The 13653-nt window shown below is 53.0% G+C and overlaps 1 protein-coding gene across 5 annotated transcripts; it reads right to left on the reverse strand.

Annotated features, from left to right (window-relative positions):
* Positions 1 to 70: 70 nt before the first annotated feature.
* On the reverse strand, positions 71 to 13387 carry als2b (alsin Rho guanine nucleotide exchange factor ALS2 b). Of its 5 annotated transcripts, none has more exons than XM_056430828.1 (34): positions 13202 to 13387; positions 12812 to 12849; positions 12092 to 12240; positions 10936 to 11876; positions 10460 to 10811; positions 9190 to 9364; positions 8988 to 9084; positions 8830 to 8907; positions 8533 to 8751; positions 8193 to 8364; positions 7917 to 8106; positions 7775 to 7840; positions 7506 to 7668; positions 7241 to 7372; positions 7003 to 7131; positions 6870 to 6893; positions 5908 to 5978; positions 5555 to 5621; positions 5254 to 5468; positions 5106 to 5171; positions 4698 to 4796; positions 4459 to 4623; positions 4275 to 4386; positions 4013 to 4090; positions 3737 to 3870; positions 3497 to 3661; positions 3298 to 3415; positions 2835 to 3097; positions 2580 to 2756; positions 2439 to 2496; positions 2094 to 2155; positions 1862 to 2011; positions 1492 to 1588; positions 71 to 1414 (listed from the first exon to the last, which is right to left on the reverse strand). In XM_056430828.1, the coding sequence occupies exons 2-34, from the start codon at positions 12823 to 12825 to the stop codon at positions 1376 to 1378; spliced, it is 5037 nt and encodes a 1678-aa protein (XP_056286803.1). In that variant the 5' UTR covers positions 12826 to 12849; positions 13202 to 13387; the 3' UTR covers positions 71 to 1375. The 5 variants fall into 5 exon arrangements, with proteins under 5 accessions (XP_056286803.1, XP_056286802.1, XP_056286805.1 ...); XM_056430827.1 differs by having other exon boundaries at positions 12812 to 12852; XM_056430830.1 differs by lacking the exons at positions 12812 to 12849; positions 13202 to 13387 and having other exon boundaries at positions 10505 to 10811; positions 12092 to 12793.
* Between the last annotated feature and the right edge of the window lie 266 nt (positions 13388 to 13653).

Genomic DNA, 13653 nt, shown 5'->3' on the forward strand with positions numbered 1-13653 from the left:
AAGGAGTCCTTGTGGGACGGTTCTCAGAAAGATAGAAGAGAGAAGCAACAGATTGTATTCAAGGAGCGGATGAGTTAGCAACGTCCATCCAATGAGTTTATTGCCGCCTGTTTTTTTAAATACATTTGACATGAAGAAGACACACAGGTGAGACAGGTGAGACGCGTCAGCCGGCTGAACCACTGCTTGTTGACTGGTAAACAACATGAGTCCGTGACCCCGGCATGAGCTTATGATCATCTTCAGATCTAAGACACGACCTCGGGTCAGTTAGAGGTCGATCCCGAAGAGGAGGGCTCATCGCCACCAGATGGTCAGGCGTTGACCTTCGCGTCTTTAACCGTGTTCACCTCAAGCTGCTCGGCTCTCAAGTGAAGCGACCTTTGACCTTTCGCATTGGTTCTTTAAAAGCAGGCAGGCCGGTGCATCAGAAGATACGGTGCTCCGTGAGGAATGTTCACGCAGAACGATCAATACCAAGAGGCTCATTTCTGTTGGACGAGGACCTGACGGTCAACACGCTGGTTAAAAAAAAAAGACAAAAGTTACCGATAAATCCAACAAGGACAGCTTTGGGGAGTCGGCTCCAGTAAAATAATAAAACGTGCATCTCCAAAACAGCCCGTCTAACACATACTGTAAGAGTTTATTTAATTCTGAGAAGGATCATTTAGCATTTTATAAAAAAGTACAACTTCATCTTTCAGTCCGTTTTGGGCTTTTTCTTCTACTTTAAGACCTTTTGATTTACTTTAGTCCATTTTGGTAAAAAGTGATGTGCAACAAGTCAACAAGTCGGTGATCCAGCCGGAGAACTCAGCCACTAACTGGGTTTAACTTTATTGTGCTGACGGCTGAGAACGAGTATAATTTAATTTAGAGTTATAATCGAGTCAGTTTACATTAATAATACAGGATCACAGGAGCAGCTGTGTGGTAAACACACCGTCGTCAGTCTGATAAAGTGAACACGTGTTTTCACGAGTCATGAAACACTGCAGGATAAAAAAGGAGGTGTTCTCCTCAAACAGTTTCTTCTGCAGGAGGTGCGTTATCTCCCGGCGTGCCGACTGAGCAGAGCAGCCGGAGAACACTCGTCCCCGTTGGCACTAGAGGAATGACCCCCGGTGGACCTCGGCGTGTCCTCCGGGGTCTTTGAGCCGTGGACAGTTTAATCTGGACGTGTCGGGGGATGGGAGGCGGGTCCGGGTCGCTGAGGAGGTGCACGAGAGGAGGGTCCCGCAGCAGATGGAGCCGTCAACAACCTGTTCAGAGGATCCTCTGCTTCCCATTGGCCGCCGCTCGCCTCCGTCACCCGGCTGATCCTGGCCCTCCGATTGGCCGGGAGAGCAGGAAGTACCGCCCCCCGCTAGTCTTAAGTGATCTTCTCATGCTGGATCTGGTAGTAACAAGCCTGGAGGTGGGAAAGACCCATAAACACCAGTGCATTGTGGGTATAATGCGTCGATAGATGCTGGTAGTCACGTCTACCTTCAGGGTGGTGAACATGATGCCGTGCTCTCCGTGCTGCACGCAGGGGTCCATCAGGTCTTCGATCAGGCTGACCTCTGACCCCAAGTTCCTGATTCTGAGAACAACACATTTGTATGTTTCATACGATACAAGGAATCTGAAACATTAAAATAAAATGGAACTTTCATCATCGAATAATGTCTTTTTAATCTGTTATTATAAAGCCCGTTATAATTGACCTAAACTAAAGTTTAAATATATTCAGTTTACTTTGATGCACGGGAAAATAATAACAGAATTGCCAGGAAACTAATGAATTAAAGTTAAAGCGTTGGACATCTAAGTGCTTCTCAGTAGTTGTCCATATGTTCTCTCCGCCGCGGCTGACCGTGCTCGCAGGACCACGTAGAGGAAGACGGGGAAGAGGTCGTCCATGGACCACAGGAAGTCCTGCTGCAGCAGCGCCTGGACCTCCTGGGTGATCTCCTCGAAGGTGAGCTGGATCACCTGCAGCTTGTCCGACGGGGTGAACGTCGTGCTGCGGACGGACGGCAGGGTTAAAAATAAAAAAAAACACACAAAAAGCACTTGAGGTGTTTATTAAAGTTGTCGAGAGGAACCTGATCTGTTGAAGAGTTTCCACCGCGGAGGAGAAGCAGGCGTCCTTCGTGCCGGAGAGGACCTGGAGACCAGAACCAGGTTCACAAACGGTCCCGGACTGAATTATGTGAGGTATATGAGACGAGGAAATACTGTATTTAATTAGCTAAGAGTTTAAAACTAGATGCATTAGGAAGAGTTCAGACACACGTAACACACATGATGTTTGGGCTGCAGCTAACAATGAATTTAATGAGGGATTATTTAAAATTCATCGCTTATTTTTCCAAAACCATTATATATATATATATAATACTAAATAGTTTTAGCATTTTAGCTTTCTTGTACTTAAAGTGAGAGTTCACCTGCTGCTTCTCCCCCGGTGTAGCCATGGCGACGGGAAAGGAAACAGGCCAAAACTTTCTGGGAGGAGAGGAAGTAATGATTTAAAATGTAAATCTTTGAATGAAGACACTCTCTGTTGCCAGTGTGTGTGTGTGTCGTACTGCTGAACGCCCAGGAAGGCGAGCAGCGCCATGTCGGGCTGCTTGTTGAGGCGCAGGACGCACTCCCAGTAGACGTCGTCCTCCTTCTCCTTCTCCAGCGCGTAGAGGGTGAAGAGCGGCGGGTAGAGCCGCGGCAGCAGCACGGGCAGCAGCAGCGCCGAGCTGCTCGCCACGCGGCTGAGGAGACACACGGGAGCATTCAACGGGACGCCACCGGGAGCCTGCCTGGGGAAGGGGGCGTGGCCTGGTCTTTACCTAGGCTTTGGGGAGGCGAGCGGGGCGTCGGCGGAGCCCGGCTCCTGCGGGGTCGTGGGCTCTGGGATGAGACCGCCCTCTTCTGGCAGGTCTGGGAACAGAAACCTGACGATCTGGAAGATGCGGTTGAGGTAGGACTTGATCTCGTTGACGGCCTGAGGCAGCAGCCGGCGGTTCGCTCCCACGCCCACGTAGGTCATCCTGTAGACCGCCACCAGGGTCTCCACCAGGCGGCCCAGCGGGTGGAGCGGGGTGTCGCACGCCTGGAGGGCGTGGAGGAAGATCGCGTTTACGAGCCGAGACAGAATCACATTTCATTCACACGGACGCTTTATGAAGGGACGTTTAGTTCCTGAAGCTTGTGAACTTAAAAACAGAGAAGCCTCGCGGAGATATTTCAAAGTCCAGATGTTCCGATCGCGGCTTTGGGTTCAGGCTGAGCTCCGTGAGGGTGTGGCCTCACCATGAGTAGGTAGAGGCGGGTGGCGTGGTATCTCTCCATGGTGATCGGCCCCTCGTGCGTCGGGACGACCTCCAGGCTCTCCAGGGTTCTGCTGTGACTCAGAGACAACGTCTCCGGACTGGGGGGAAAACACTTCCATGTTCCCTTAAAGTGAACGACAGCCAACAAGACACAAGTGTGTGTGTGTGTGTGTGTGTACCTGTCTGCGATGTGTTGTCGGCTGGTGGTGAGGGCCACGGCGATGTTCTCCCAGGCCTTCCGGTTCTCCCCTCGACCCGCCGCCTCGCAGCCCAGCCGACTCCAACACTCCTCGAACACCGCCCGCCACTTGTCCTCCGGACACACATACAGAGAGCCCAGCTTCCTGCAGCCGCACACACACACATTAATTGTACTGCATCTTATTGTTCTGTTTGTTTCAGAGGCCCGGGGAGCTTACACGGCGCGGGTCTTCTCCTTGTCGGTGTCGAACAGGTGTGGCTTGAAGTAGGAGCCCGTGACCTTGAGGCCCGAGCCCCACTCGCCGCTGAAGGAGCCCTCCAGGTAGTCGCCGTTGGCCATGGTGAGCGTTCCCTGTCAAAATAGTATGTCAAGATAAAGGTCACAGTATAGTATGCCAAAATATGTCAAAATAAAAGTCATAGTATAGTATGCCAAAATAAGTGAAAATAAAAGTATATATATATATATGTATAGACATTGTTTAATTGGTCACCTTTCCATTGAGGGTCCAGTCGTCAGAGAACTCCCCCTCGTACGTGGTGTCGTCCTCTGACAGGAGGATCCCGGTGCCCTAAAAAAACAAAAAGTCCACCTTCATTTCCTCTCGCCACATTTATCCTAAATGGCACTCCAGCATTTTTAGGAGCTGGGAAGTGAAGTTTTTCCAACGTTAAACAGACCCAGAGAGACTCATTTTAATATCCGTCGGTCCCCCTCAACACGAGTGGTTGACGGTGTGCAGAGGACGAGCTCACCGTCATCTTGTTGTCTTTGAAGGCTCCTTCATAATAAAGGCCGAACTGAGTGACGACCACGCCGGTGCCCTGCCGCAGGTGCTCCTGCCACATGCCCATGTACTTCTCCCCTCTGCACAAAGAGAACACGCGTTGACAAGCGGCCGCCGGCGTTTCCTCGTGATTTGGGGACAGCTTGCCGTACTTTGTGATGTCGTCGAAGACCCCGTAGCCGGTCTTCTTGTCCTGCAGCCACTGGCCGATGAAGACGCTGGGGGAGGAGGTGTTGAGCTTGCCGCTGCGCAGCACGCCGTGGCCGTGGCGCATGCTGTCCTGGAAGGACCCGTCGTAGACCTCACCGCTGGCATACCTGCAGACAGCCGAGGGGGCGTTAGAGCTACCTCCATCCAGACAGCCAAGCTCCCGACTCACACACACACACACCTGTATGTCCCGAGGCCGTGCATCTTGCCTTCTTTCCAGTGACCGAGATACTGATCGTTCTTGTCGAGCGTCTTATTGGGAGCCACGAATTCTCCGAAGCTACGGAGACACACGGAGAGGCGTGAGGAGGCGTAAAGCGGCGCGAGGAGGCGTAAAGCGGCGCGAGGAGGCGTAAAGCGGCGCGAGGAGGCGTAAAGCGGCGTGAGGAGGCGTAAAGCGGCGTGAGGAGGAGTGAGGAGGCGTAAAGCGGCGCGAGGAGGCGTAAAGCGGCGTGAGGAGGCGTGAGGAGGCGTAAAGCGGCGTGAGGAGGCGTAAAGCGGCGCGAGGAGGCGTGAGGAGGCGTAAAGCGGCGTGAGGAGGCGTGAGGAGGCCGATCCAACATGGTGTCCACTGAATACGAGCACTCACCCGTCTTCCAGCCCGTTCCTGAACGCCCCCGTGTATATTCTCCCATCGGGCCATTTCAACACACCACTGGAAAAATCAATAAAATAATCAATCACAATCACAACTTTTTACTCCATGAACCTGCAGACAGGAAGTGGGCGTGTCCAACCTGCCGTCGGGCTTCCCGGCGACCCAGCGGCCTTCGTACGTCGCCTCCTTCAGCCGCCCGTCCTTATAGAAAGTGTGCGAGGCCGTCCTGGAGGCGGGGGGGTCCGGCTTGAGAGCCGAGCCGCCCGGCGCCCCCCCGCCCGGCGCCCCCCCGTCCTGCGCCCCCCCGCTCAGCGCCTGCTCCACCGCCTGGTTGATGGAGCGAAGCCACTTGGTCTACAAGGGGATACAAACACACTTTAAATAAATAAAGACAGCGCATATCTGTTTATTGTAGGTGAGCATCGAGCGGCATTAGAAACCTTCTCCATGGGGGAGGAGGCCAGCAGCGTGAACGTCTCCTCTGGTGTGATCACCTTGAGCCCGTGTCTGCAGACAAATCACACAACATGCATGTGTGACAACTTTATATTATCATGTCCGTAGAGAAATAAGAAAACAACGCTCAAAAGCTAAATACATACATTAGGATATGTACAATAATGTGTATAATTCTGGGTCTATCGGAAGCAAAATACACACGAATGATTTTTACAGCCGTGTCAAGATTAAGTCAGAATTCTGTAAATATGTAAAAGACGAGGTGCGTTTTCAAAAAGGTTTCTACAATCCGAATAGTTCTTATATTTCCAGTATTCCACACGTGAGGACTTACGGGCACGTGACCTCCTCTGGGATGAGCTCCACCCACAGCGTGGCCAAGGGGAAGACGTGGTGGGTGGAGAACTGGAGGCGGAGGAGGAGGAGAGAGGAGGTGAGTGTCAGAGCACACCGAGGGACAGTCACTGGAGCTATGAATACGCCCACAACCATCAACACTCAGAATTAAGAGGAACGTTCAGAAAGATTTCATTTCAAGGAGACGATGAAATACCGATACGTATTTAATGCACGTTTCTAATCACAGACATGTAGTCGAGGGGCTGGAATGTGCAGGACGAGAAGAGACAGGGGGGAAGGGGGGGGGACAAAACGGGGAAGAAGGGAAAGGAAGTTGCTTTGGAGGAGTGAACCCGACCCTGTTGGTACCTGAAGTTCACGAGCAACAACCCGAGAACCAAAAGGCTCCGACAGGAAACAGATGCTCCTCCATGGCTGCAGGTTTACTCTGAGCTGGAGGGGAATGCATGACAACCCGCGGAGTCACATTCATCCTCCCATGCAGCCTCGAGGAGGAGGGGGGAGGGGTCACATGTTCACGTCGGAGCTTTATAGTAATTGATGTGCAGGAATCGGATGTCAATCTCAATTAGATTATGATTTTAGAATGAATTAAATATCTTGATTTTCTCAGTGTGTCATTTAGAGGATTTAAATTGATTTTTACAAAATGCGCCACGGATTATAATAACTTATTATTGTAATGGTATATTTAAAATAAATCAGCAGCTAAAATCAATTGTAAAATATAGATCATGTTTAATCTAAATAGCGACAACACAAAACTTTGACTGTTTGAGAGATATATGCATCTTATGTGGTTGCAACAACAGAAGATAAGAGCCAACCCCAAGATGACAAGTTCTATCGTGAGCCCCCCCACACACACACACACACACACACACACACACAGGGGAGAGTACAGGTAGCCGTGCTGACAGTTGGCTGGATACTTACAAGGTTTTTACAAGGTGCCACGCCCTGACAGCACGGAGGCAAAGCACAGACAGACGCTTGAGACACACCGAGTTATAGCGGCTGCAATACGGACAAGATGAAAGGTGTGTGTGTGTGTGTGTGTGGAGCTGACCTGTGCGTGAACCAGAGAGTCGTTGAAGACGATGAACCAGTTGACGGAGAACCTGCCGGCGTTCTGCAGCGTCAGCGCTTTGTTGCTGCTCTCGCAGATCAGCCGGCGGTGAGGCTTCCTCAGGGAGTCCTGAGGACCAGACAAGGAGCCCATTCAGACGTCATGTGACACCTCGAGGACTCCATGTGAAGGACACACTTGGATGGTGCTGATGAAAAAACACACACGGCGAGTTTACCGTCATCTTGCCGGGGAAAGTCTTCCAGAAATTAAAGGTGTTGTCGGCGTCCTTCATTTTTCTCTTCAGCTTGAGGGCTAACGCTTCGAACTGGGAGCAGCTGTCCTGCAGCTTCTGGTAGTCATTGGAGCACTGAGTAGATAAATATATATATATAGAGAGAGAGAGATTTAAAAGAGGACATCATTGTAAATTATTCCTGATTTGGTACCAACAACAATTATTTCTCTCAAAGTCGATGTTCCAATACTTCATGCACACCCACCACCTCGAAGCAGGTGGCCAGTTTGAGCAGCAGCCGGCCGTATTCGTGCAGGTGGCGAGTCGGGAGGTAGAAGAGCGCCACCAGGAGGTCGGCCATGGCGGGGTTCTCCTCGCTGCACTCAGACAGCCTCTTGAGCAGCTCGGGGCTCTTCCCGAAGAAATCTCTTTAGAAAGAAACAGCGTTAGAAGTGTTTATGGTCGTATGAGCCACGGCAGCTCATCAAAGCTGCTGCTGCGTGTGTGTGTGTGTGTGTGTGTGTGTGCGCTCACAGCGAGGGCTTGGTCAGGGTGTGGAAGCCTCCCATCACCTGGAAGTTGCCCACCGCGCTGCAGTACCTTGAATGAGAAAGAGAAGTGTCAGACACACGTCTATATTAATAATTAACGTTTCACAACAACAGAGATCACGTACTCGCTGTAGGAGTCGAGGAAGATGGCGGCGTGGTCGAGGACCAGCAGGCTGTTGACGTCGCGGACGCGCCGCAGGTTGGCGGTGAGGCTGGCGGCGTGCTGCCCCGTCAGGTGACACAGGAGGCTGAAGCGGCCCACCAGAGCGTCCAGGAGGCCGGCGGCCGGCTGGCCGAGCGCCGAGCTCAGAGACTCTGGAGGAGAGACGGCGAGCGCACGGGAACATGACGGCCCACGCCAACACAGAGGGAGAGAGGCTCTCGCTGGGGGTCCGTCTTACCGAGCTCCAGCAGGGGGCGGATTATCTGCGTCTTGATGTGACACAGCTTGCAGTAGAACTTCCTCTCGGCCGAGGCCAGCTCGTGGAGGCTGGCGATGAAGCCCATCACGTTCATGTCCGACAGCGCCACGCAGCGCTCGCCGCCCGCGAACACGTTGCTCACGTAGCCGAGCTGCGGGGCGAGGAGAACACGCTGCAGGATTTACTGCCGACTCAGAACCGGTCTGTGAAGCCTTTCCGTGGCGGTCACGACGCCCAGAGGCTTCATCCCGCTGGAAGAACTGCTGCTCCGAGCTGGGAGAACAGAACCCCTCGGCCCGCTGCGCTGCTTTGGGCTCACCTCCATGCAGAACGGCAGGAGCACAGGCTGCTGGGTGTAGCGCCCCGCCTGCTCCTCCTCCTCCTCCTCCCCTTCTTCCCGTTGGCTCTCCTCCTCCTTCTCCTCCTTCACCTGCTGCCCGCTGTAATAGATGATGGGCCGGAAGCAGTCTCCGTCTGCCAGCAGGAGGGTGTGTCTCTCTCCGGCGCTTATGTCCCAGACCCGGATCCCCTCGGACAGCTGGGGGGAGGCAGAGAGGACCGTGAACCACGAGGCCTCCCGTATCAGTGCGTGTTGTCCAGGTGGAGGTCCCCTCACCTTCGCGAGGCGGGGCACCGTGCTGGGGGCCTCCATGTGTCCAAGCTGACCAAAGCTGTTGCTTCCCCAAGAGAACACCTGAAGGTAACCACACGGGCGTGGAGGTCAACGCAGCTCAGGGCGTCTGGTCACATGATTAAAAAGCAGCGGGGACTCACCTGAGACTGAGCGGTCAGAGCGAGGGAATGATGAGCGCCGGCCGCCACCCGCACCACCTCCTTGACGTTCAGACTCTTGATGCACAGCGGCTGTGACCTGCAGACACACACACACACACACTCAGATATCAATGTGATCATCACGTTTCCTCCTCGTCGGAGCTCTTCATCGTGTTCTCGTTTTATTGTCCGTTGGTCCGACCTGGCCAGGCTGTCTCCGTGTCCCAGCTGTCCGTGCTCGCTGTGGCCCCAACTCCACACCTCCGTCTGCAGGGTGGGGAACACCTCGTGGGCCTCGGGGACCGCCCCCCCCAGTGGGGTGAGGGCGACCGCACGCATCCTGGGACGGCAGGCTTTCCTCAGCAGCCGCGGGGACACTGTGGGGGGACACACACACACAAAGGAAACAGTCTTTGTATTTCAGGTGCAAAGAAGCTTCAAAACGTAAACATGGTTGTGCGGTATCGATCAGGCGGGTCGGGACAAACAGGCGACTGAGGGAAGGAGCCTGAAGGCAGCAGCAGAACAGACAGGCGACTGAGGGAAGGAGCCTGAAGGCAGCAGCAGAACAGACAGGCGACTGAGGGAAGGAGCCTGAAGGCAGCAGCAGAACAGACAGGCGACTGATCCGTGACAGACAGGAAGTTGTTTTGCTTCTTCAGGACCAATTCTGACATTTTGATTCCTAAAATAAAACATTGTTCCAATTTTTTTATATTTATTTGGGACTTGAGATTCAATTTAAAAGAATTATAACTTTATATTTTAGAGAATATTTTTTCATTTACTGGATATAAATATATAAATAAGTATATCTAAATTAAGAAAATAAAATTAATATATATATAAATATATTCTTAAATAATCTCAATGAGGAAAGAGCGATATGATGAGAGGGGGGGGGGAAAGTCCATCCATGTAATCTAGGTTCTCCACCTGCTTAGTCCTGACTATCCCATAATGCACTCTCCTACACACTTCCATTCAGCTTCATTAAGCATCACTTATACACGTCATGTTGGAGGCTTAACGTCAATCTGCATTCCTCAGCTTGAGACCACACAAAGGCGTCAGTCAGAGGGGATAACCTCGCTCCACCGGACCCACAGACGAGGAGCGCCGACGGCACCGAGATGGAGTCAGAATGGTCCGTTTGATGATGGAGTTAATCATGGGAGCAACTTTTAAGAGATGACAACCCTGTCATCCCTTTGGGAGCATTTTAAAAATAGCAAGTTACAACTTAATATAAAAAGAGTCATGAGCTGCAGCCCGAGTGCAGCAGAAATGAATAAATAACTACAGAAAGCCTTCAAATTCTACTGACAACGTCTTAGAGGAAGAACTTTCACCACATTCTTCTACTCACTTCCTGGAGGACACACACACAGAATCGACAGGTGTGACACAAATAAGCTGCATGAGGAAGCCTGAAGCGCACACACACACACACACGCGTAAGCAGTACTTACGCATCAGGTTATAGGAGGTGGATAAGAGGTGAAGAGCGTATCTACCCTGAGAGAGGAGTCCCGGGAGCGAGAGGCGGCGCCGCAGACCCTCCGCCTCCTCCTCTCGGATGTCCCCCGTGCTGGAGCTCTTCTTGGCCTGCGTGGAGACCTCCAGGAGGACGCGCCGCGGTGCCGTGTCGCCCACGACACCCGGGAGCCCCGCCGCGCCCGAGGGCAGGTAGGTCATCATCTTCTTGAGGGACAGGGCCTCGTAGGTGGAGGCGACCCGTTCGCCCACGGCGGAGGCGCAGGAGGCCACCAGGCTGTTGAGCGTGGAGCCGGGAGAGGAGGAGGTCAGGCCTCCGTCTGAGAGCTAGAAGGGAAACACAATATTCAAGAGAGGACATGCAAACTTCCTTTTAAGTTGTGATGCAAGAAAAGTTGACTGGAACCACCCGACTGGTGCTTTACGTTTCCATTTCATGCCGTCATCTCACCAGCAGAGCGTGCGTTCCTCCATCCTTCGCCATCTGCTCCGCCTCCAGCAGTTTCTTTAGATAGTCTTGGACGGCCTGCTCGTCTGGATAGGGTGAACTCTTGACCCCGGAGGCAACGCCGCCTGCAGACTGAGCCGAGGGCGCGGAGTCCGAGGCCGTCAGCGCTCCGTTGGCAAAGGCCGAATCCTCTTTCTCAGAGTCCTGAGAGAGGTGGGCTGTCGTCGGTGCTGGGGAGCTTGAGGTGGAGGTGTGGAGGAGCGGCTCGGACGGGGACATTTTGAGCCCCTGAGCCAGAGCGGGGGCCTCCAGCCCCCCCTCGTCCTCAGTCAGCTCCACGCCCAGTGGGCAGTAGTGACCGTCGGAGATGATGACGTGGTCCTCTTTGTCCGTCATCGTGTACAGCAGCTGGTTGCACTGTCTGCATTTGTCCACCGGGGGGCGGTGGACGTCCTGAGGGCCCAAGCAGCGCACCAGGGCCAGGCTGTGCGAGGCCCCGCAGGCCACCTGCAGCACATACCTGCCCGCCAGGTGCTCGACCTTTTGCGGTTTCCAGACGGGAAAGGCGGCGGCGTTGAGGCCCAGCTGACAGCCGCTGCCCCACGCCCACACCTCCCGCTGGGCCGACAGCGCCAGGGTGTGCCGCTCGCCGCAGGCCAGCTCCAGCACCGGGACGCTCAGCGGGGGGGCGGCGTCGGCGTCCACCAGGGCGACCGGCGTGGGGTTGGGGACGGTGCTGAGGCCCGACAAGCCGCACTGGCCCGAGGCGTTGTCCCCCCACATGTGAACGCCGCCGTCCTCCGTCACGGCGCCGCTGTGGAAGCTTCCGGCTGCGACGGCGACCACCCGCTGGCCGCTGAGCGCGCTCTCCAGGACGGGCTTCGCCGGCTCGGGCACTTGACTTTGCTTCCACGTCAACTCCCCAAAACTGTACACCTGCCCTCCTAGTTCGGGAGCACAAAGATCAAAGATGTTCTCATAAAAAAAGGACATATTTGCAGATGTAGAAAAGCAAATACTAAAATCAATTAACATGAACTTGACTATGTATTGATGTTTACCACTTCTCTCCCTCGTTTCCAGTCAACTTTCTACAGTCTGTTTGTGACAGAGGACAAAAAATACCCCAAAATAAGTGTTAAAAACCCCACAACGCTACCTTCCACCAGCAGGACGCCGTGCCGCCTGCCCAGGGCGACCTGCAGCACGGGCCCAGGGAGGAGCAGCCTCTCCGGGGTGACGCTGTACGAGTAGCCCCTCCAGCTGTGGAGCAGGCCTCGCTCGCCACCGCTGCCGTCATCCCCAGAGCTGAGAGATCGATCCATCGATCGGGAAACACAGTAGATGAAGAGGTTGATCACTTGACGACCTAACTTTAACCTTTAATTAACCTTCAGGTACTTTCTTACTGTTATTGTCCGTAAACTGATAGTTAAAAAAGGAGAAAACTACAAAGTAAAAGCATCCTGAAGAACACAACAGACGTTAAAGAGAGGGGGCTGCCCGGTGCTGCAGAGGCATCGGTATCAGGTTCCATTCCCGGCGCCGGGCCGTCCTCTCGAGGTGTTAAAGAATGCCGGTCTCAAGATGTGACCTGCGAGAAAATGGACACCTGTCCAGGTGAAGCCTGCCCGCGCCCCCGACCCTGAATAGGATAAGCGGTTTTGATACAGGATGGAAGATATTTGGGGAAGCCATGAGAGAAAGTGCAGGCGACCCTCCCTCCTCCTCCTCCACTGCAGCTGAACAGCAGCTGCTTCGTGGGGAAAGAAGAAGTGATCTCCTCCTGGAGGTCTGAGTCACGTGGTCACATCCAGCCTGAAGCCACACAGACATGCAGAAGCAACAGATGAGCAGAAGAAAAGGAGGACTCTCTTACCGCTTCCTCTCCATCGGGGCTTTATGTCTGCATCGCTGCTGCTGTCAAACAAAACAGCCTCGTTACAAACAGCCACTTTAGAGGAAACACCTCACTCAAATATTACAAAATAAAGCAACTGTCAGAATGGAAGTTGTATTTTCATCTGTATTAAAATACTGTTTCCACAAAATCTAGAAAAACTCCCTCCCCACCAAAAAAACACCGTTAGTACCTGCAGGTACCTGCCAGGTGTTCCCAACCGCCACCGGCCGCTAACAGCCGTGAAGCCCCGCTCGGTAACCGTTAATTCACCCAGCTAACGTTAGCTAGCGAATAAGCTGCGTTAGCTGAAACTACAGGTGTCTTTTCCTATATTTTATTGGTAAATAAAAACACCCTCTTGCTAACCTGCTGCTACGTGCTCACGCGCATCGGGACGGAAGACAGACGTCGGGTGTAGTTTAGGATCTGATGACGCCCGGTTGTTGTTCATCTCTTATGTTGACACAGAGTGCCCCGCTCAGGTCAAAGATCGTCTATACGGACCGGAAAGATCGCACAGCAGCGAGACGCAAAGGCTGATTCAAGCCGTTCCGCGAAAACAGCAGCGGAGTGAGAGGTCTGATGAATTCCTTCCTCTTTGAAAGTGTTCTTCTTCACGGCTGCTGCTTCAAAAAGTGATTTACTCGACGTCGCCACCTGGTGGCAATACATCAATACTGCATGAGGTTAAAATTAGATAAAACAGATTGGTTTCGAACATGTCACACATAATAAAAACTTAAAATAACCAATAAAATGAACAGTTAACATAGACTGAACAGTCTAAATAAATAAATTTCAAGTTAACAATAAGTTAA

The sequence above is a fragment of the Pseudoliparis swirei genome, chromosome 14, assembly GCF_029220125.1.
Source record: "Pseudoliparis swirei isolate HS2019 ecotype Mariana Trench chromosome 14, NWPU_hadal_v1, whole genome shotgun sequence".
NCBI classification, from domain to species: domain Eukaryota; kingdom Metazoa; phylum Chordata; class Actinopteri; order Perciformes; family Liparidae; genus Pseudoliparis; species Pseudoliparis swirei.

Bases quoted from the DNA above. Each gene is read 5' to 3' on its own strand.
- als2b (XM_056430826.1), bottom strand. From the start codon at position 12,257: ATGGATCGATCTCTCAGCTCTGGGGATGACGGCAGCGGTGGCGAGCGA. The intron at 7,841-7,916 runs GTACGTGATCTC...TTCTCATTCAAG, and splicing joins TTCCTCGACTCCTACAGCGA to GTACTGCAGCGCGGTGGGCA. The intron at 5,172-5,253 runs GTTGGACACGCC...TGATTTTTCCAG, and splicing joins GCCGGGAAGCCCGACGGCAG to TGGTGTGTTGAAATGGCCCG.